This window comes from Protomyctophum parallelum (assembly GCF_964188405.1).
Source record: "Protomyctophum parallelum genome assembly, chromosome: 18".
Taxonomy (NCBI): Eukaryota; Metazoa; Chordata; class Actinopteri; order Myctophiformes; family Myctophidae; genus Protomyctophum; species Protomyctophum parallelum.
In genome coordinates this window covers 8,388,358-8,408,892 of record NC_139716.1, presented here as the reverse complement: position 1 = coordinate 8,408,892, position 20,535 = coordinate 8,388,358, and the positions used below count along the sequence as shown (strand labels likewise).

The 20,535-nt window shown below is 45.9% G+C and overlaps 1 protein-coding gene across 1 annotated transcript in view; it reads left to right on the top strand.

Annotated features, from left to right (window-relative positions):
- Positions 1–9,598: 9,598 nt before the first annotated feature.
- The window catches only part of dnah2 (dynein, axonemal, heavy chain 2), a gene marked incomplete at both ends in the record, with an annotated part of 126,688 nt that continues 115,751 nt past the window's right edge, over positions 9,599–20,535 (top strand). The window contains 6 exons of the mRNA XM_083789374.1: positions 9,599–9,610; positions 9,744–9,881; positions 10,699–10,857; positions 17,235–17,387; positions 18,634–18,725; positions 19,564–19,762. Of these exons, the coding sequence (XP_083645500.1) occupies positions 9,599–9,610; positions 9,744–9,881; positions 10,699–10,857; positions 17,235–17,387; positions 18,634–18,725; positions 19,564–19,762 (753 nt within the window). The remainder of the gene's footprint in view (positions 9,611–9,743; positions 9,882–10,698; positions 10,858–17,234; positions 17,388–18,633; positions 18,726–19,563; positions 19,763–20,535) is intronic.

The window sequence follows — 20,535 nt, the reverse complement described above, 5'->3', positions numbered from 1 at the left end:
GTGGGGTTGGCAAAAGGGCCTTTCTGTGTGCAGTTTGCATGTTCTCCCCGTGTCCCCTAGGGTAGAGATACCCTCACAAAAAACACGCAGTAATCCTGGTCTCTAAACTACCTCCCCCTGGCCAGCCGGGGCGACAGGTTGGCAGAAGAAGTGTAGCGCCCAGGAATACATTCGATTATTGACACTGGGTGAAAACAATGGGTTTATATTGTGGGATAAAAATTAATTAAAATAAAAAATCTAGTAAAATCTAGTGTACCTCCAGAGCATCAACGCCCGCCAAAATGCATTTTTGTCGACAAAATCAACTGTAGTTTTAGTCGACAAAATCATATGATATTCAGTCGATTAAAACTAGACTAACACTAAAATATTTCTGATGAGTAATATTATGACTAAAACTATTCAAAAGACTATAACTAAAACTACATTAACCCATTCTGACCGGGCACCCATTTTGGTGTCAGCATCATGTTATGCTTTAGCTATTTAAAAATAGCAGATCTACAAGCTCATATCGCGCCACCGAGTGGCGCGATACGAGCTTGTAGGTCTGCTATTTTTGAAAAATCGAAGAGCGACTGACATTTTTAGAATCTGATCTCAGGTCAGAATGGGTTCGTCAGACCAGTGTGTGTCCGGCGGAAACCTCGTATGAATCTGATCTCAGGTCAGAATGGGTTAAAATGTGCTGTCAAAATCAACAGTGACCTGGACTGTGGCTGTGTCCCCCGGCCAGTCTGGACCTATGCTCTGGACCCAGGTGTTCCAGGCAGCACCGGGGTAACGGGGTTAGGCCGGCCCAGCTGGCATCTGTTTGCAATCGTTAGGAGTCAGCTGTGCCAGTCCGTTACAGCAACGATTGGCTCATATGTCTCCTCCGAGACCAGTGGTGCTCTCAAATAAGGTTAACCCATTCTGACCTGAGATCAGATTCATACGAGGTTTCCACTGGACACACACTGGTCTGATTAACCCATTCTGACCTGAGATCAGATTTAAAAAATGTCAGTCGTTCTTCGATTTTTCAAAAATAGCAGACCTACAAGCTCGTATCGCGCCACTCGGTGGCGCGATATGAGCTTGTAGATCTGCTATTTTTCAATAGCTAAAGCATAACATGATGCCAACACCAAAATGGGTGCCCGTTCAGAATGGGTTAAAGTAGTAATACCACAAATGTAGCTTATACATTTCACTCGAGTAAAACTACTTAGATTTTTTTCAAAATGTGCCATGTTGTGAGCTTGTGAAAAATATTTTAGAATAGCCAAAGTGGTCTATAAATAAATAGTGCTTCGGTGGTTAATGTATATGTTTTGTAATAATAATCAGCAAAGTACGGTTAGTGTGAGGTTTAGGGATTGATAGTTAATACAAGTTAAAAGTGTGTTTAGTGATTTCATCATCTTGTTCCACACACTTTTGTTCGAGCTTGGAGCTTGGCCCAATTTGAGTATTGCATCAAAAGCTTGACTCCCCACACAAACCTTTTCTCTTCCATCTAGCCCAGCTACTGTATAGGGCCACTTCAATGGGATTAGTCCATGAAAGTATTCTTTCTAGTGGAGCCAAGCTGTGCGGTCAAGCCAGTCCCTGCTGCCGTCAGTGCTGTACTGTACAGTTTTCAACTTGCCCTCTGAGCTGTTTTAATGAAGAGTTCCTTCAGCTTCACCCTATTGAACTAAAGTCCCCGCATGCTTGTTGGCAGTGTGCGGATGCATTCGATTCAAAGACATTTTATGGTTTTATATCTGCAACGGCAAGGGAGGAATATAGTGACTAATTTAGCACGCACAAAGAAGTGGTTTTCCAAGTGGTGGCATCCACATTGCACCAACGGGGAGCAATTCAAATAAAACAAAAAGTCATGAAAAAAAAGAAATATTTTTGTTTGTTTGGTTTTTTGTTATTTTTTTTGTCATTTAGCATTTTGTCCAGTGCCAAGGCTATGGCTATTTGGGGTCCTCTCTGGTGAAAGCTACTGCAGTGTTATTGTGTCTATCAAGACCTGCCAGGCCACTGTGGTGTGGACCAGTGTATTCGTCCTCATTGTTCTGCTAAATAATGTAAGACGGAAATTACAACTATACTAATACCAGTAGGACACCGGAGGGCGTGCACGCATCCGCCTGGGTGACAGCAGACTGCTGGGCGAGCGCTGGTGCTTTGGCATGGGGGGGGTCAGATCAACATATGGAATGAATTCTCTACTGCATATAATGGAGCGTGTCTTGAGTCTACAGGGTTTGATGAGGTCAGATCAACATAATGGAATGTCGGAACAGGTCAGCTCCATATATTATATGGAGATCTAAGAGTTTGAGGTGATCTTCATATGGTGATCTAAGGGTTTGAGGTGATATGTAGAGTTGCTGGCCAATAGTGATGACATCATTGATCTCCATATATGGGCTTAATATTAATCATCATCATCCCTGATGATGTCACATGATGTCACGAGGCATGACCATACTGTATATGGTCTGACTTGAGGCCGCCGTCTGGCCTTTTGGTATGCCAGGGCCCGCACAGACAGACAGGATGTGCAAATGACAAAACGTCGTACCACACTATACCACAGCCACGGCGACGGCGCGTGGGCTTCGTATATTTATTTATTCACTTTGCTTACTTTGTTTCACTTTGTACTTTGTAGAAGAAAGGAGTGCAGTTGGAAGGAAATTAAGGGGTTGGTGCTGGGTGGGGGGGGGGGGGGGTGTGGGTGGTCGTCAGGTCGGCGGGGTGAACAATAGCGTGGCATTTTGAGCCAGAGAGGGCTGAGGGAGACCTCCGAGCTCCTCTGGAAAAAAAAGATTGAGAGATTTGCGGAGCGGTCGGAGACAGGCGGACAGAGTGATAGATTGAGATAGAAGTGGCATGTCGCCTGGAATTGGAACTGAAGTGTGCCTTTCCACGACGTGTGTGTGTGTGTGTGTGTGTGTGGGGTGGGGGGGTGGGCACATGCACGCACGCACGCACCCCCTCTCACACACACACACACACACACACACACACACACACACACATATGCCCAGTGGTGGAACAAGTACTCCTGTATTCAAAATGTTACTTGAGTAAAAGCTAAAAAGTATTGCCTTCAAGTAAAAGTGTTTTCAAACGTAGATGAGCTCACTGAGCTCGTAGATCAGCTAATTAATTTAGATAATTATCTAAATCTACAAAGTAACTTCAGCTGTCAGATATGTTTTGTAAAAAAAAAAAAAAAAAGTAAAAGTATCTTAACCTTTTAGTTTTACCAGTAGTAAATGCACTTATTTACTACTACTGCTTTGTGCGTTGCATCAGGGGGCACGCACACACACACACACACACACACACACACACACACACACACACACACACACACACACACACACACACACACACACACACACACACACACAGACACAGTCACACACACACACACACACACACACACACACACACACACACACACACACACACACACACACACACACACACACACACACACACTCATAGTCACACACAATCAAGAGTGAAGTGCAGAGGAGGCTGCAGTGACAGAGCTGTGGCCTGCTCATCAAAGCCTTCTCCACTCTGCGTGTCTCTCTCAATTTTCTGTTCAATTCAAAAAGAGCTTCATTTAGAGCCTGACCAATGGCGGGATATTGACCAGTGGTGAAAGTAACTAAGTGCATTTACTCAAGTACTGTACTGAAGTACAATTTTGAGGTATTCTTTTTACTTTACTTTCCCTATTTTTACTTCTACTTCACTACATGTCAGGGGCAAATATTGTACCTTTATTACACTACAATTATTTGAAATCTTTAGTTGGGCCTACTAGTTAGTTACTTTGTAGATTTTGATTATTATTACAAAACATGCATTACCCACTTCAGCCTTACATACTGTACATTAACATCGCCAATCTTCAAGCTTTTCAGTGCAACACATCGTGAGCTTTTCTGGATCTGTTATTTTCAAAAGATGTACAACAATATAAATTGTATGCATATATTATAACAAGAGAGAAGTTGTACCCAACACATGGCAAGAAACCCAAAGCCACAACAGCTACGTCACTATTGCAACACCCACAACACCATCTTACACACTACACGGGACCTATCTCCTCCTATCACGCCACCACCCGCCAAACAATGGTCATTGCACTGCCACCAAAAATGCCTCCCTTCCACACTCACGCCGGCAATGCATTTGTTTACTACAAACACTATCGCCCCAAGCACACAAGCACACACGCACGCCTGGAAGCCACGATCTCTCTCTCTCTCTCGGCACGCAACACACACACACACACACACACACACAGTCGCACACATAGTGTCACACACACACACACACACACACACACACACACACACACACACACACACAGACACAGTCACACACACACACACACACACACACACACACACACACACACACACACACACACACACACTCATAGTCACACACAATCAAGAGTGAAGTGCAGAGGAGGCTGCAGTGACAGAGCTGTGGCCTGCTCATCAAAGCCTTCTCCACTCTGCGTGTCTCTCTCAATTTTCTGTTCAATTCAAAAAGAGCTTCATTTAGAGCCTGACCAATGGCGGGATATTGACCAGTGGTGAAAGTAACTAAGTGCATTTACTCAAGTACTGTACTGAAGTACAATTTTGAGGTATTCTTTTTACTTTACTTTCCCTATTTTTACTTCTACTTCACTACATGTCAGGGGCAAATATTGTACCTTTATTACACTACAATTATTTGAAATCTTTAGTTGGGCCTACCAGTTAGTTACTTTGTAGATTTTGATTATTATTACAAAACATACATTACCCACTTCAGCCTTACATACTGTACATTAACATCGCCAATCTTCAAGCTTTTCAGTGCAACACATCGTGAGCTTTTCTGGATCTGTTATTTTCAAAAGATGTACAACAACATATAAAAATAAATTGTATGCATATATTATAACAAGAGAGAAGTTGTACCCAACACATGGCAAGAAACCCAAAGCCACAACAGCTACGTCACTATTGCAACACCCACAACACCATCTTACACACTACACCCACACACTCACACGGCAGTGACGTCACACACTTACCCTTCGCAGTGTTCGGGACCTATCTCCTCCTATCGCGCCGATCGCCAACACTCAACACCACCCGGCCGCCAAACACTGGTCATTGCACTGCCACCAAAAATGCCTCCCTTCCACACTCACGCCGGCAATGCATTTGTTTACTACAAACACTATCGCCCCAAGCACCCACACCCCCGGAACACTAACCACTGTTGCCCCAACAGGCCCAGAAACAAGGCCTTTTGCACAAATTTGCCAGGTCTATGCAAGTGAGCACAAATTACATGTGAGAAAATTCATTCACAAGCCCACAAATGCCCTTCAAATGCCATTCAACACACACTACGACTCGCTTACAATTCGCGAACCTGGCAACTACTACCCCGTCTTTTAACTGGCTACTAGCTCTCAGCTACTCCCCCTGTGCTGCTCTGATTCTGAATCATCTGATCTCCGAGTCTCCCTGTCCGCAGGAGAAGAGGAGAGGAATTGTCGCCTCACGATTTTGCTTATTCCTTCTAAATCTCTGTATATAAAATTTAGATCACTCAGTGAATCTCTTAGTTACATCAACATTGTTCTTCGACAGTAGTTGGTTTGTGCCTAAGTATTTACGTTTACACACTTCGCATTGGCTATTTCGCCTGCCAGCCATACTGCCGAGTACTTTTGATTGCGCGCACACACACACACACACACACACGCACACACGCACGCCTGGAAGCCACGATCTCTCTCTCTCTCGGCACGCAACACACACACACACACACACACACACACACACACAGGAATAGCCATGCAGGCTATACACGGCGGCAGCGAGACAGGACGTTATAATCTTGAGTTTCATTAAATAACTGTCTTTCTCCGCACGCGCACACAACATTATTCAAGTGAAATGCGTAACGGCAATATTGGGCTAATATAGGCTACCAATACAGGACGTTATAATCTTCAGTTTAATTAAATAACTCTGTCTTTCTCCGTGCGCACACAACATTATTCAAGTGAAATGCGTAACACCAATATTGGGCTAATATAGGCTACCAATATGTGGGTAGCCTACAGGGATTTACCGACGGAATGAATATATATATATATATAATCATCTATACCAGGGCTGCCCACACTTTTTTTTACTTGAGAGCTACTTTCAAAACGACCAGCTCATATACCCACCAAATAAAACTATCATCCCATTGCTGAAAATAGTTACAAAATGTAATTGAGACTACATACAGTTGTGTCCCCTTCGTATGTACCAGGCTGACTTCTATTAGTTTTGAAAGGTACCTTTATTTATTTTTTATTTTTTTATTTACCCAGGGAAGTAGCTGAGCACAGGTGCTCATTTTCAGCAACGCCCTGCACATCGAAACACACACACACACACACACACACACACACACACACATACACAAAATGTCATGTCAAAGGTACCTCTGGAAGCCACACCTCTGATGGGTCGGGTTTAGTCTTAAGGGGTGTGTTTTTTTCACCCACTGTGTAATACAATAAATGGACGGTAGGTGGCAGTAGTACAGAGGCCAGAGCAACTATAAGACAAACGGGAAATAGAGGGGGGGAAATGGTTTTTATTTTTGGTATTTGACTTTGCTACTGATGATTGTACGCAACAACAAGTATTGCATTGTGTGTTTGAGCTGACAGGCCCTTTTTTATGTCCATCAATCAAGTCATCTCAGGTCATCTCAAGCGGCAGATGCAAAAATAGTTTTTTATATTAAAAGTATATATATTTTTAGGGCCATGTCATGTGGTCTACCTGCAAAGCCTTTGTGATCTATACTGGTAGATCGTGATCTACCTTTTGGGCACCGCTTAACGTCAGATCAGGGGTTTTGTCGGCCAGCGCCAAAAATGCTCCCCGACAGCATAATCGGAGCAAATACCGGGCAGTGTGTACGAGCCATAACATGTTGACTACACTACACTACACTAATAAGGACACATAATAATAACTAATAACTCATCCGTTACTACATGTGGAGTCAACTCCCGCAATTTCCTTCTTCCCATAGTGCGCGGCAACGTAACTCTGGGATGAGCGGCCCGTTAGGGCCGCGAAATTCTAGTGTTATACATTTGTCTTTTTCTCTCTCCCTCTCTGCATCTCTTCCAGCCAGAGATGTTTTCCCAGCAGGCTTTGCTCAGGCCTCCCTCCAACAGCAACAGTGCTGGCATCATACATCATACTATCCCATTGAGATACCCCCCACACACACACACGCACGCACACACACACACACACACACACACACACACACACACACACACACACACACACACACAAACCCAAGAAAAAATAAATGTGTTTGTTCATGTGCCTCATTTTCATTTCATGTGTTGTTCATGTTTTGGCTTTGTTGCGCGCCATGTGCCGGCTGTCCCTGCTGGGACCTCTGTCTGTCAGGTGGACATCCACCCCCCCAACACACACACACACACAGAGACACACACACACACACACACACTCTCTCTCTCTCTCTCTCTCTCTCTCTCTCTCTCTCTCTCTCAGAGAGGGGGAGAGAAAGAGAGAGAGAAGTCAGCCTTCAAAACTAGATTTTTAAAAGTCTGTTCTCAAGTAGCCTGGCCCTTCTTCAGGCACCATGGTCTCCTCTTTCTGCCTGTTGCCCCTTTCTGTCTAAAGACTATAGGGTCATATTTGGAGGGCACTTCACTACAGAGGCATTACATTTTAAGTGTATCATTTCTGTCTCACGAGAAAGTTAATTATGTTGATATTACCCAGAGTTTCCTCCAGGAAGGATCGTTTTGAATGAGAAAACGTAACCTTGAGCTTGTGAATGTGAAATAATTTAATCTGGGAATTATTTTCTGGGGTGTTTTCAGATGGAAGGGTGGCTTTTGGACCTCCCCTGAATATTTCTTACCTACCCACAAGTAGGCCTACATTTACTTGAGTACAAGTACGTTTCTATATTGGTGGTTCTCAAACCAATGTCAAAGACCCCCAAATTTGTATTTGGCCGCCTACCCCCATCTGAAAATGTGTTGTTCCAGGACCCCCCCCCCCCCCCCCCCCCCGGGGCAAATATTTGAGTAAAAAAGTTTGCTATGAAAGAATATTATAATCAAACATTTTCACGAGTTTTCAAAAATAGCAGATTGACAAGCTTCAGCTTGTAGAGTGGCACCAAGTGTATTGGTGCTTGTATATCTGCTATTTTTCAATAGCTAATGTTTAAAATAATGGTGGTTAAAAGCTAAGGCCATCGCCATTCCAGGTCTTAATGGTTAAAGGACAACTTACTTTTTGAGAAACGAAAATAACAGCCTGGGCACCGAGGCTATCAATGTGTTGAGTGTTGACACATAGAATATGGAGGTTTATATTCCTGTATCTACGTTGTCCACGACTGCAGATGAGAAGGTTTATATTCCTGTATCTACAGTATGTTGTCCACGACTGCAGATGAGAAGGTTTATATTCCTGTATCTACGTTGTCCACAGCTGCAGATGAGAAGGTTTATATTCCTGTATCTACGTTGTCCACAGCTGCAGATGAGAAGGTTTATATTCCTGTATCTACGTTGTCTACGGCTGCAGATGAGAAGGTTTATATTCCTGTATCTATACGTTGTCCACGACTGCAGATGAGAAGGTTTATATTCCTGTATCTATACGTTGTCTACGACTGCAGATGAGAAGGTTTATATTCCTGTATCTTGTCCACGACTGCAGATGAGAAGGTTTATATTCCTGTATCTACGTTGTCCACAGCTGCAGATGAGAAGGTTTATATTCCTGTATCTACGTTGTCCACGACTGCAGATGAGAAGGTTTATATTCCTGTATCTATGTTGTCTACGGCTGCAGATGAGAAGGTTTATATTCCTGTATCTACGTTGTCTACGGCTGCAGATGAGAAGGTTTATATTCCTGTATCTACAGTATGTTGTCCACGACTGCAGATGAGAAGGTTTATATTCCTGTATCTTGTCCACGACTGCAGATGAGAAGGTTTATATTCCTGTATCTACGTTGTCTATGACTGCAGATAAGAAGGTTTATATTCCTGTATCTACGTTGTCTATGACTGCAGATGAGAAGGTTTATATTCCTGTATCTACGTTGTCTATGACTGCAGATGAGAAGGTTTATATTCCTGTATCTTGTCCACGACTGCAGATGAGAAGGTTTATATTCCTGTATCTACGTTGTCCACGACTGCAGATGAGAAGGTTTATATTCCTGTATCTTGTCCACGACTGCAGATGAGAAGGTTTATATTCCTGTATCTACGTTGTCCACGACTGCAGATGAGAAGGTTTATATTCCTGTATCTTGTCCACGACTGCAGATGAGAAGGTTTATATTCCTGTATCTTGTCCACGACTGCAGATGAGAAGGCGGATGAGAAGTGGCTGGTGCTGGACGGGCCGGTGGACTCGCTGTGGATCGAGAGCATGAACGCCCTCATGGACGACAACAAGGTCCTCACTCTGATCAGCGGAGAGAGGATCTCCATGCCGCCACAGGTGAGGATTGTCATTAGATATCGTCGTGAATCAAGCACCTTTATCTGCTCGACCCACTACATTATACACATGCAGTACATAATGGTGAGTGGTGTGTGTGCGTGTGTGTGTGCGTGTGTGCGTGCGTGTCCAGGTGTCTCTGCTGTTCGAGGTGGAGGATCTGGCGATGGCCTCTCCAGCCACGGTGTCCCGCTGTGGGGTGGTCTACAGCGACTGCTCTGTCCTGGGATGGAAGCCCTACCTTCAGTCCTGGTTGGACAAACGAGCCCAGGTACAAACGCTCTCTGATACTACACCCTGTCTACTGTACTTACTGTACGGGTCAGCCAGCCCAGGTACAAACGCTCTCTGACACTGTGCCCATGTCTACTTACTGTGCAGGTCAGCCAGCCCAAAACTCCGCCCTGTTCTCCACTTGCCAGCATTTTTCGTTGTATTAAAGGGACACTTCACCCTTTTTGCAAAAAAAATATATGTTAATGACGTTTAGAAGCTTTAGAACACTTTCCTGGGGGGCTTTATGTATGTAATATGTGGTTTTAGATATTTTAGATTGTAGCAGTGAGCCTGTTGTCTCTGATGTCATGGACACTGGGCTCACTTCCTTCCTGGACTACATGTTGTCTCAGTAAGACAGCTCTCCCCCTATCCGCAAGGAGGAGCAGTGCACCAAAGAATTATGGGAATTGTAGTCCAGGAAGGTAGTGAGACCAGTGTCCATGACATCAGAGACAACAGGCTCACTGCTACAATCTAAAATAACTAAAACCACATATTACACACATAAATACCCCCAGGAAAGTGATCTAAAGCTTCTAAACGTCATTAACATATATTTTTTAGCAAAAAGGGTGAAGTGTCCCTTTAATATATCATAATAAAAGAAAAACTCATTTTCAAATACATTTGCCGATTCTTTTCACAAAAAAAAGGTCTGTAGGCAATAGTCGGTATAGGTAAATATGTCTAAACTGTTTCTCTGTACCTCTTCCCTCTGTCCAACCGTCTCCCACCCTGTCTGTCTCCCACCCTGTCTGTCTCCCACCGTGCCTGTCTGTCTGTCTGTCTGCCTGCCTGTCTGCCTGCAGGCGGAGGTGGACCACCTGGGGCGACTGTTTGACCGCTACACAGAAAGCACGCTGTCCTTCAAGAAGAGTTGCTGCGTGGAGCCGGTCCCTGTCACCGAGCTCAGCGCCGTCTCCTCCCTCTGTCGCCTCTACCACGCCCTCGCCACGCCTGAAAATGGGGTAGGACTACTCCCTCCTTGTGTACTTGGATGTACTGTAGTCTACTCTTAACTAGGGCCGCGCTACGAGCTTGTAGGTCTGCTATTTTTGAAAAACCGTGAAAATGTGGTGCAAATCTTTGAATATATATATTCTTTCACAGCGAACGTTTTTAACTCAAATCTTTGCTTCCGGGGGGGTCACTGGAACATTTTCAAATGGTGGTCGGTGGCCAATTACATATAATGGTTGGGGTCCTTGACATGAAATATTGAGCACCACTGATATAGAAACATGAGGTATTTCAGAAAACCGTCAGGATTCAGAAGACAGCTGCCAGAGAGGCAGAAACTGAAGCCAGAGAGAGACGGAAAGAGACAGAGACACTGAAAGGGGTAGACGGAAGAGACAGCAGGTCAGAGAGAGACAGAGAAGGAGAGGCAGAGAGAGACAAAAGGTGAGGGAAGATAGAAATTAAAGAGGTAATGACAGCGAGGCTGAAAGAGAGGGGCAAAGAGAGCGACAGAAATAGACAGAGAGAGAGAGAGAGACAAAGACAGAGTAATCTTCTTGCCCCAACAGACGTACTGTTACATTATGTTCCCATCACAGTCCACATATAGTGGCATCTTTGACGATGAAGTACCACTCCTGGAAGGAGTCAGGTGGTCCCAGTCCTTCCAGACGTGAGTCTCCAGCGTTTCTCAGTGTGCGCACACATCTCGGAGGAGCCACAACGACCTCTACTGGCAAATGCTGAAGAATGGGAAACATGCCCTTAGCTGCAGCCTGTCTGCAAAACAATTAGCTCTGTAACTGTGGTAGTATGATATGGTTGAATGCATGAGATGTCTTTAAGGGGAAAAACGGATGTGACGTCAGTGCATGTTGACGCGGGCAGCGGATACGAGGGAAGTTTGTGTACACACTACGACTGGATGTAACGTGGGATTTATTGTGCTGTTGCAAATAAAATACTACAGAGCTTATAGCGTTGTGAAGAGCCTTTATGGAATAACTTGACATGGTGTCAGATCTGGGCAACGTATAAGCGAGTTTTTTTTTTTGAAGAGAGAAAAAAAAAAAAGACGAAAGCGTTTGTGCAGTGAATGGCAGACGAGGAAATGGCGCAACCTACACCTACAGCTACGTTCACCATACAGCCTCCGGAGCCTTTCGATTTTACCAAACCACAAGAATGGGAGCGTTGGATCCGCAGATTTGACCGTTTTCGACTTGCAAGCAACCTGAACGTGACGTCGGACGAACACCAGGTGAACACTTTAGTGTATTGCATGGGCGATGAGGCGGAAGATGTGCTGAGAGGGCTAACGCTAACGGCAGACGAGAAGAAAGACTACACGTCTGTTAGGGGGAGCTTTGATGCATTTTTTGTGCCTAAAAAGAATGTAATCTACGAAAGAGCCAAGTTTAATCTACGTGTGCAACAGCCGGGAGAAACTGTGGATTCTTTCATCACCGCGCTGCATGGGTTGTCTGAACATTGCAACTATGGGCAGCTACACCACGAGCTGATCCGGGACAGGATAGTGGTTGGCCTGAGAAATGTCTCGCTGTCGGAAAAGCTACAACTAGACCCTAACCTAACCCTTCAAACTGCTATTGCAAAGGCGAGGCAAGCGGAAGAAGTTAGAAGACAGCAGTCTGACTTAAGAGGTGAAGACACCAGTGCTAACAGGGGTGCTAACGTTGATGCTGTCCATGCCAAGAGCTACAGGAAGCCTGCTTTCCCCTCAAAGCCTCAGACACAGCCTCAGACACAGACGCAGGGCAGGTATAGACCAAATGCGGGGTCACAGCCTAACTCAAAAGCCTGTTACAGATGTGGTAGAATGCCCTCACATGGAATGATGGACTGCCCTGCTAAAGATGTTATGTGCCATAACTGTGGAAAAAGGGGACATTACGGAAAAGTGTGCAGAAGCGGTGCAAGATCTCTGAATGCCGTCACTACTGAGGAGGAGCAGTACAGGAGATGGATGCACCTAAAAATGTCAGTGAACTCAGAAGTTTTCTAGGCATGGTCAATCAGCTGGGACGCTTCCTGCCTAATCTGGCAGAAAAGGACAAAGTGCTACGAGACCTATTGTCCAAGAAAAACCACTGGTATTGGGGGACAGAGCAGCAGGCAGCCTTTAATCAGTTGAAATCAGAGCTGTCATCCACACCAGTGCTCACACTGTACAACCCAAACAGTGTACTGAAGATCTCTGCTGATGCCTCTTCCTTTGGCCTGGGGGCTGTTCTGCTGCAGAAGAGTGACGCCCAGTGGTCGCCGGTAGCATATGCATCCAGGTCGATGACACAGACAGAACAGCGATATGCTCAAGTGGAGAAGGAGGCACTGGCTGCGACGTGGGCATGTGAAAGGTTCAGCTGCTTCATTCTGGGCAGGCCATTCCAGCTGGAGACTGACCATAAACCGCTGGTGAGCCTGCTGGGAGGGAAAGCTTTGGACGACCTCCCACCGAGAATCCAGAGATTTAGGATGAGGCTCATGAGATACAACTACACAGTCAACCATGTCGCTGGCAAAAGCCTGTGGACTGCTGACACTCTGTCTCGTGCTCCTCTGAGAGCCGCGAGAGCACACGAAACAAGCCTACTAGAGGACACCAACATCTACATGGACTCTGTCATTGGCAACCTGCCTGTCGGTGGAGATTATCTGAGCAACCTACGTGAGCAGTTGAGAGCGGACAGCGCATGCTCTGCAATGATGAGGTACTGCGCAGACGGCTGGCCTGACAAGAGCCAACTGCAGGGTGCGTTGAGGCAGTACTGGGCGGAGAGAGCGGTGTTGACTGTGCATGATGGACTGCTGCTGCGGGGCACGAGGCTCGTCATTCCATTAGCCTTGCGAGATGATGTGCTGCAGAGGCTACATGAGGGACACCTGGGGGTGACAAAGTGTAGGGGTCGGGCCAAACAATCTGTGTGGTGGCCGGGGCTCAGCAGCCAGCTAAATGAGATGGTGCTGAAGTGTAGAACCTGCATCCAGGAGAGGACAAACGTCAAGGAGCCGCTGATGCCTACTGAAATGCCGGACAGGCCGTGGCAGACCTTGGGGGCGGACTTGTTCACGCTGAATGGCAAGAACTATCTACTGGTGGTAGATTATTTTTCGAGGTTTGTGGAGATTGCACAGCTGTCGCCCACACGGTCCTCGGATGTGGTGGTCCACCTGAAGTCCATGTTCTCCCGTCACGGGATTTGTCAGAAGTTGAAAACAGACAACGGGCCCCAGTTCTCTGGTGGCCACTTCAGAGCCTTTGCAGCAGACTACGGCTTTGAACATGTCACCAGCAGCCCCAAGTTTCCTCAGAGCAATGGGGAGGCTGAACGGGCTGTGCAAACGGTGAAGAACCTGCTGAAGAAGGCGTCGGACCCATATCGTGCATTGCTGGCCTACAGGGCGTCCCCTCTGCAGAACGGTTATAGCCCAGCCGAGCTGTTAATGGGGCGCCGCCTTCGCACTACAGTTCCTGCCCTTCCGACGCTGTTGGATCCGGCCTTGCCGGACTGTGATGCGTTGGGCGCCAAAGAAAAGGAGAAGAGGAGGACCGACGCGAGATCTTTCGACAGGAGACACGGTGCGAGAGCCCTGAGGCCTCTCGTGTCTGGGGAGGATGTGTGGATCACCGATGCAAGAGTCCAGGGCACGGTGCTGTCTACACACAACACTCCTCGCTCTTATATTGTCCAGGTGCCCCAGGGCACGCTGAGGAGGAACCGGCATCATCTGGTGCCACTACAGACCGGCGGCAGATTGATCGACGACGCAGAGGCGCCGGTGGGGGAGGATTTGCCTGCTCCAGAGCCGACTCTCCCTGTGGTGACATCACCTGTCAGAGGGGATCCCACAGAGACTGTGCGTACCAGGTCTGGAAGGGAGGTTAGGCAACCACACAGACTTGATTTGTGACTGTTTATTTCTTGTGTTTAAAAAAAAAAAAAAAAAAAAAAAAAAAGAGAGGAAAGAAAAGGAAGTGGAAGATTGTGATTGATTAATGTGGCTATTGAAAGTGGAACTACTGTGTGAATTGTTATGCTCTAATGTTACTGTTTCTATACCTGAAAAGTTTAAAGTTTAATTCTAGTATGGAATTATTTAAGGTATATTATCTAGTATGTTGCATGTTCAAACAGGGACAGCTAAGGGACAGGTCTTCCAGCAAAGAGGGCAGAATAACCCCTTAAGACCTGCAGAGACAAAGGTAGTCCACCCTTTGTTCTCACAGAAAGGGAGATGTGGTAGTATGATATGGTTGAATGCATGAGATGTCTTTAAGGGGAAAAACGGATGTGACGTCAGTGCATGTTGACGCGGGCAGCGGATACGAGGGAAGTTTGTGTACACACTACGACTGGATGTAACGTGGGATTTATTGTGCTGTTGCAAATAAAATACTACAGAGCTTATAGCGTTGTGAAGAGCCTTTATGGAATAACTTGACAGTAACCAGCCCGACACAAGGAGACACAGACCGACCCAGATGTTCCAGTCAGCAATAGACAGATGAGACTTTACCTCCACCAGGAGTAAAATCACATCACACGGATTACACGAGGAAGAAACCCCACATCTGTAAACGGTGTGGCAAAAAGTTTCATTAAATCATGTGACCTTAACAGACACCAGTGTGTTCACACCGGAGAAAAGCCTTTCCGCTGTGAAACATGTGACAATAAAGGCTTCAGTCAGTCAAGCTCTTCTCTGAAGCTCCACCAGCGTATCCACACTGGAGAAAACGGGAGAACGGTGCGACAAGAGTTTCAATCAGCCAGGTAATCTAAACCAGCGCCTTCAAACCGGAGAAAAGCCCTTCCCTTGTAAATATTGTGACAAAAGTGTCAATGCTCAAGGGTAACCTGAAGACACACCAGCGCATTCACACTGGAGAAAAACCTTATGACCGTGACCGGTGTGACAAGAGTTTCAGTCAGTCCAGGGACCTGAAGCCACACCAGCGCATCCACACGGGAGAAAAAACCTTTTCCGCTGTAAAACGTGTGACAAAGGTTTCAGTCATTCAGGTTCATCTGAAGATCCACCAACGTCTCCACACGGGAGAAAAGCCGTATCACTGCAAAGACTGTGGCTGGCAAGAGTATCGACGATTTAAGTCGCTGTCAGAAACACCTGCGCATACACACCGGACCTATGTGACCAGATTTGACTGAGAGACTGCCATCCCGCACATTCCAGCTTTTCACCAGAGGAGAATTTTTTTATTTTTTTATTTTTTTTCCAAAATGAGTTAATAGCACAGGCAGACTCTTCTAGAGCATGTCTGAAATAAGTGTCAAAACTGAAATTGACATGTAAATATGAAAAACATGCTTAAATATGTAGCTATTGTAATGTTAGAGACCACAGAAGTGAACCTTTCAAGCCTGTTTTCTCAACTCGCTGTTTTCTGCAAGACATCACTCTATAAGCCATGTCTCCAAAACTGGTGGGTCAAACTGAACAACCAATATGTCAATTTGAAGCTATGATTCCCTGCTTTGATATGAAATGAAAAAACAAAAATTCAAAAAAATCCAATGGCAGTCTCCCAGTCAAATTTGGTCACTTATGTTAAGAGTGTGGCAAGGGTTTCAATGAGTGATCTGAACACACCGAGCGCGTTTTTCGGTTTTCAACAACCTTTAGACTAGTGCTCGAACATGCGCTGCTCCCGTGCTTGTGGTTAGGTTAGGGTTTGAGGTAGGATGTCGGACTAATAATGGTGTCGTGTGTCGGAACTAAAGCCATGTGCCTGAGTATTTTTGGTACTTCATGTACATTTTCATGCCAATACTTTTGTACTTTTACTCAAGTACATTTAGAATTCCAGACTTTAACTCGCAACGAAGTAGTTCTACATTGCAGAATTGATACTTTTGCTTAAAGATAGAGTGCCACCGTTTTTTTCCACCCTATCACCCCATCCTCCATCAGGTATTATTACAATATAAGGGGGAAGAACTTTTTCCAAAAAGTGTACAGTATTTGTTAAAATCATGCTTTTATGTGGACACGCCCACCAGTTCATTAAGTATGCCTGGTTTGCCTGGTGGGTGGTGATCCACCTGAACTGAAGCTGCGCCCACAGCTGTAGTTGTATGATAAAGGGGGAGGGTTTAGGGGAGGGGCTGATAGTGTGGTGTCACTATATTACTGTTTATTTCATTGGCCCGTTTGACTGTCAAGGGTTCTGCCTCCAGGAAGAAACCCTAAATACAAACGTAATACACCATTGCACATAAAAACAACTCCAGGGTGTCTAATGAAGTACTGTCACCTCATAGACACATGAAAAACTGGAAAAATATGTAAAAGTAAAAAATGCACTTGGTTGTACTAAGTTCCCACCATCACCCACCCCCAGGTGAACCCGTTGGAGACGGAGCACTACGGCCACATGGTGGAGCTGTGGTTCATCTTCAGCCTGGTGTGGTCCCTGTGCTCCTCCGTGGACCAGCAAGGCCGAGAGAGGATGGACAACTTCCTGCGTGAGATGGAGGGCTCCTTTCCCAACAAGGTCTGTCCAACATCCTCAAAACGGGGTCATATCATCCCTCCTATATATGTCCATGTGTTGCTTGTAGATCTGCTATTTTCACCATATTATTGACCTGTGGAACAGAGTCCAAACGAATTGTAATGCCTCAACTCCTACATTCCAAGTGCTTAAAGGAGAATTCCATGCTAGAATGCTTTCTTATCTTTCTTACCTTTCTTTGTAGTTGTTACGTCCCCACCAAAGAGGTCCAGGTGTTTTTTTGTGCAAAAAACTCCTTATTGGCTATTTTCCCTACCATAAGCCCTCAATGAATTGCATTGCATTGAATGGGAATTGAATGGGGCTATGGGGTGTTATGCTAGTTCGCTTATTTCCATCGAAAGAAGTAGTAAAGTGTGCCGCTTGGGATATTATTTATATTATGAAGAGAGGATATATACAAATAAATTATAATTTTGAGCGATGGAAATAAGCGAATTAGCACAACACCCCATAGCCCCATTCAATTCCCATTCAATTCAATGCAATTCATTTCGGGCTTATGGTAGGGGAAATAGCCAATAAGGAGCTTTTGCACAAAATAACACCTGGACCTCTTTGGTGGGGACGTAACAACTACAAAGAAAGGTAAGAAAGCCTTTTAGTATGGAATTCTCCTTGAATATCAGGGTTGGGCGGGGTCCACATTTTCTTAAAGTGGGAACCCCTTTTGGTGTTTTAAGCATCATGTTATGCTTTAGCTCTTGAAAGATAGCAGATCTACAAGCTCATAGATGAACTTGTATAAGTCTGCTATTTTTGAAAAATCTCCAGGCATAAATCCTCAGAGCGTTTTTAACCAAAATCTTTGCTTCCAGGGGGTCACTGAAACATATTTTCAGATGGGGGTCAGTCGCCAAATACAGATAATTCTGGGGGTCCTTGACATGAATAAGGTTGAGCACCACTGACATAATAGAAACATGAGGTTTTTCAGAAAACTGTTAAGATTTAGAAGACATTTGTAGAATTGTTCCCAGGTCAAAATGGGTTAAACATAGCATCAATTGCGGAATTACTACCTCACAAAATGTCACGCTGTAAGTATGTAGATCGGCTCTTTGAGAGGTCCTTGGCATGGAAAAGTTTAGGAACCTCTGACCTATACAAACTTCATCCCCACCATCTGTCAGAGCGTTTTTGAGAAGTTGGCTCTATTATTAATGCTGTTATTTGTAGAGACGAGTCGGTTGTGAACTCCTTATCTTTTCTGTTCTCGTTCCAGCACACTATCTACGACTACTGTGTTGACACCAAGAACAAAACCTGGGCACCTTTTCAAGATAAGCTGCCCAAGGGCTGGCGCTACGCAGCCAAGTGAGTCACCGACTGTGTGTGTGTGTGTGTGTGTGTGTGTGTGTGTGTGTGTGTGTGTGTGTGTGTGTGTGTGTGTGTGTGTGTGTGTGTGTGTGTGTGTGTGTGTGTGTGTGTGTGTGTGTGTGTGTGTGTGTGTGTGTGCATGCATGAACTCAAGACCTAAAGCAAGTATATTTGGTGGTCCTTGACATGAAAAGGTTTGAGAACCACTGATTTAGAAACAAGTTTTTCAGAAAAATAAAAAATTGTACAACCGGCCTCAGGTCTCAACCTATTTAGACCTGAGGCCGATTCTAAAGATGCCTTCTAAATCCTGAAGTTTTCAGGATTTTCATAAACTTTAAAAAGTACATGTTTAAGCAATATTACACGAGAGGGTAGCCGTTTCAACCAATCAGATTGCTTCCTCGAAACGACCTGTCGTAGAATTTTCTATATGCACTGTACAATTTGTACATAGCAACCACTAATAAAGAAGGGCATTTTTATATCACTTTTCCAAGTGCTCAGAGCGCTTTACAATGGTCCATTCATTCATACATTGGGAGGTGAAGCGGTGAACAGTCGACGCCAGCATCCTCGCTTCCCACATTCACACCCCAATGGTGGCGAGCTCACACCGACCGACTCATTGGAGGCAACGTGGGGTTCAGTGTCTTGCCCAAGGACACTTCGATATAATGTGGACAGGAGGAGCCGGGATTCCAACCGCCGACCTGCAGATCATTGGACGACCTGCTCTACCTCCTGAGCGACAGCCGCCCCACACAACTAGACAGGGGTTCCTGTCTCGAATGGTTAAACTAACTCTAACTCTCTCTCTGTCTCTCTCCCTCAGTGCTCCGTTCTATAAGATGGTGGTTCCCACGGTGGACACGGTGCGCTACAGCTTCCTGCTCAGCTCTCTGGTGCTGACCCGGTGTCCGGTGCTGCTGACCGGCCCGGTGGGGGCGGGCAAGACCACGGTGGCCCAACGCGTCCTGCAGGGGCTGGACACGTCCCTCTGGACCGTCCACACGGTCAACATGTCCTCACAGGTATGTCAGTTCAATGTTCAATGCTCCCCAGCATTGCGTGCGAGCGCACACACCCACACACACACTCCTCTCTTCCGCCCACGGCTGCAGGAATCTTTAGCCAAGAGGTGAGTGAGTGCAGGTGTATATGTGCGTGTGTGTGTGTGTGTGTGTGTGTGTGTGTGTGTGTGTGTGTGTGTGTGTGTGTGTGCGCACGGCCGCACGCACGCACGCACTTGCGGCTCTGCATATAGCCTCCATCTCACTTTTCCTACAATTACAGTGCGAGCATGGCTCCAAGGCACCCGCAATTAGTCTTGAGTCTTGAGTCCGCTGATGAAGGGCTATTAGATAGCCGGCTGTGACGGAGGCGCCACCCCCGTACACCCACCCCACCCCCCGCTCACCCACCCCTCACCGCCATCCTTCACCTCCCTCCTCCGCCCTCACCCCTCGCTCGCCCATATTCATCACCATTACACACCCAGACCTGCAGGGGTCATTCTAACCGGGTGCCATCTCTCTCTCTCTCTCTCTCTCTCTCTCTCTCTCTCTCTCTCTCTCCGATCTGTCCTTCTCTCTGTCTAGACTCTAGCCCAAGAGCCAGCAAATAGCAGATCTACAAGCCCACGGTTATTTTCGGTGCGCGACACCTGTGCGCAATTAACTACGTCTAAAGCAGGCTTCTCTCTCTCTGTCTCTCTCTCTCTCTCTCTCTCTCTCTCTCTCTCTCTCTCATCTGCATCTGTCTCGTTGGCCATGCATGCAGATATATCTGGTTAAGTGCCCCCCAT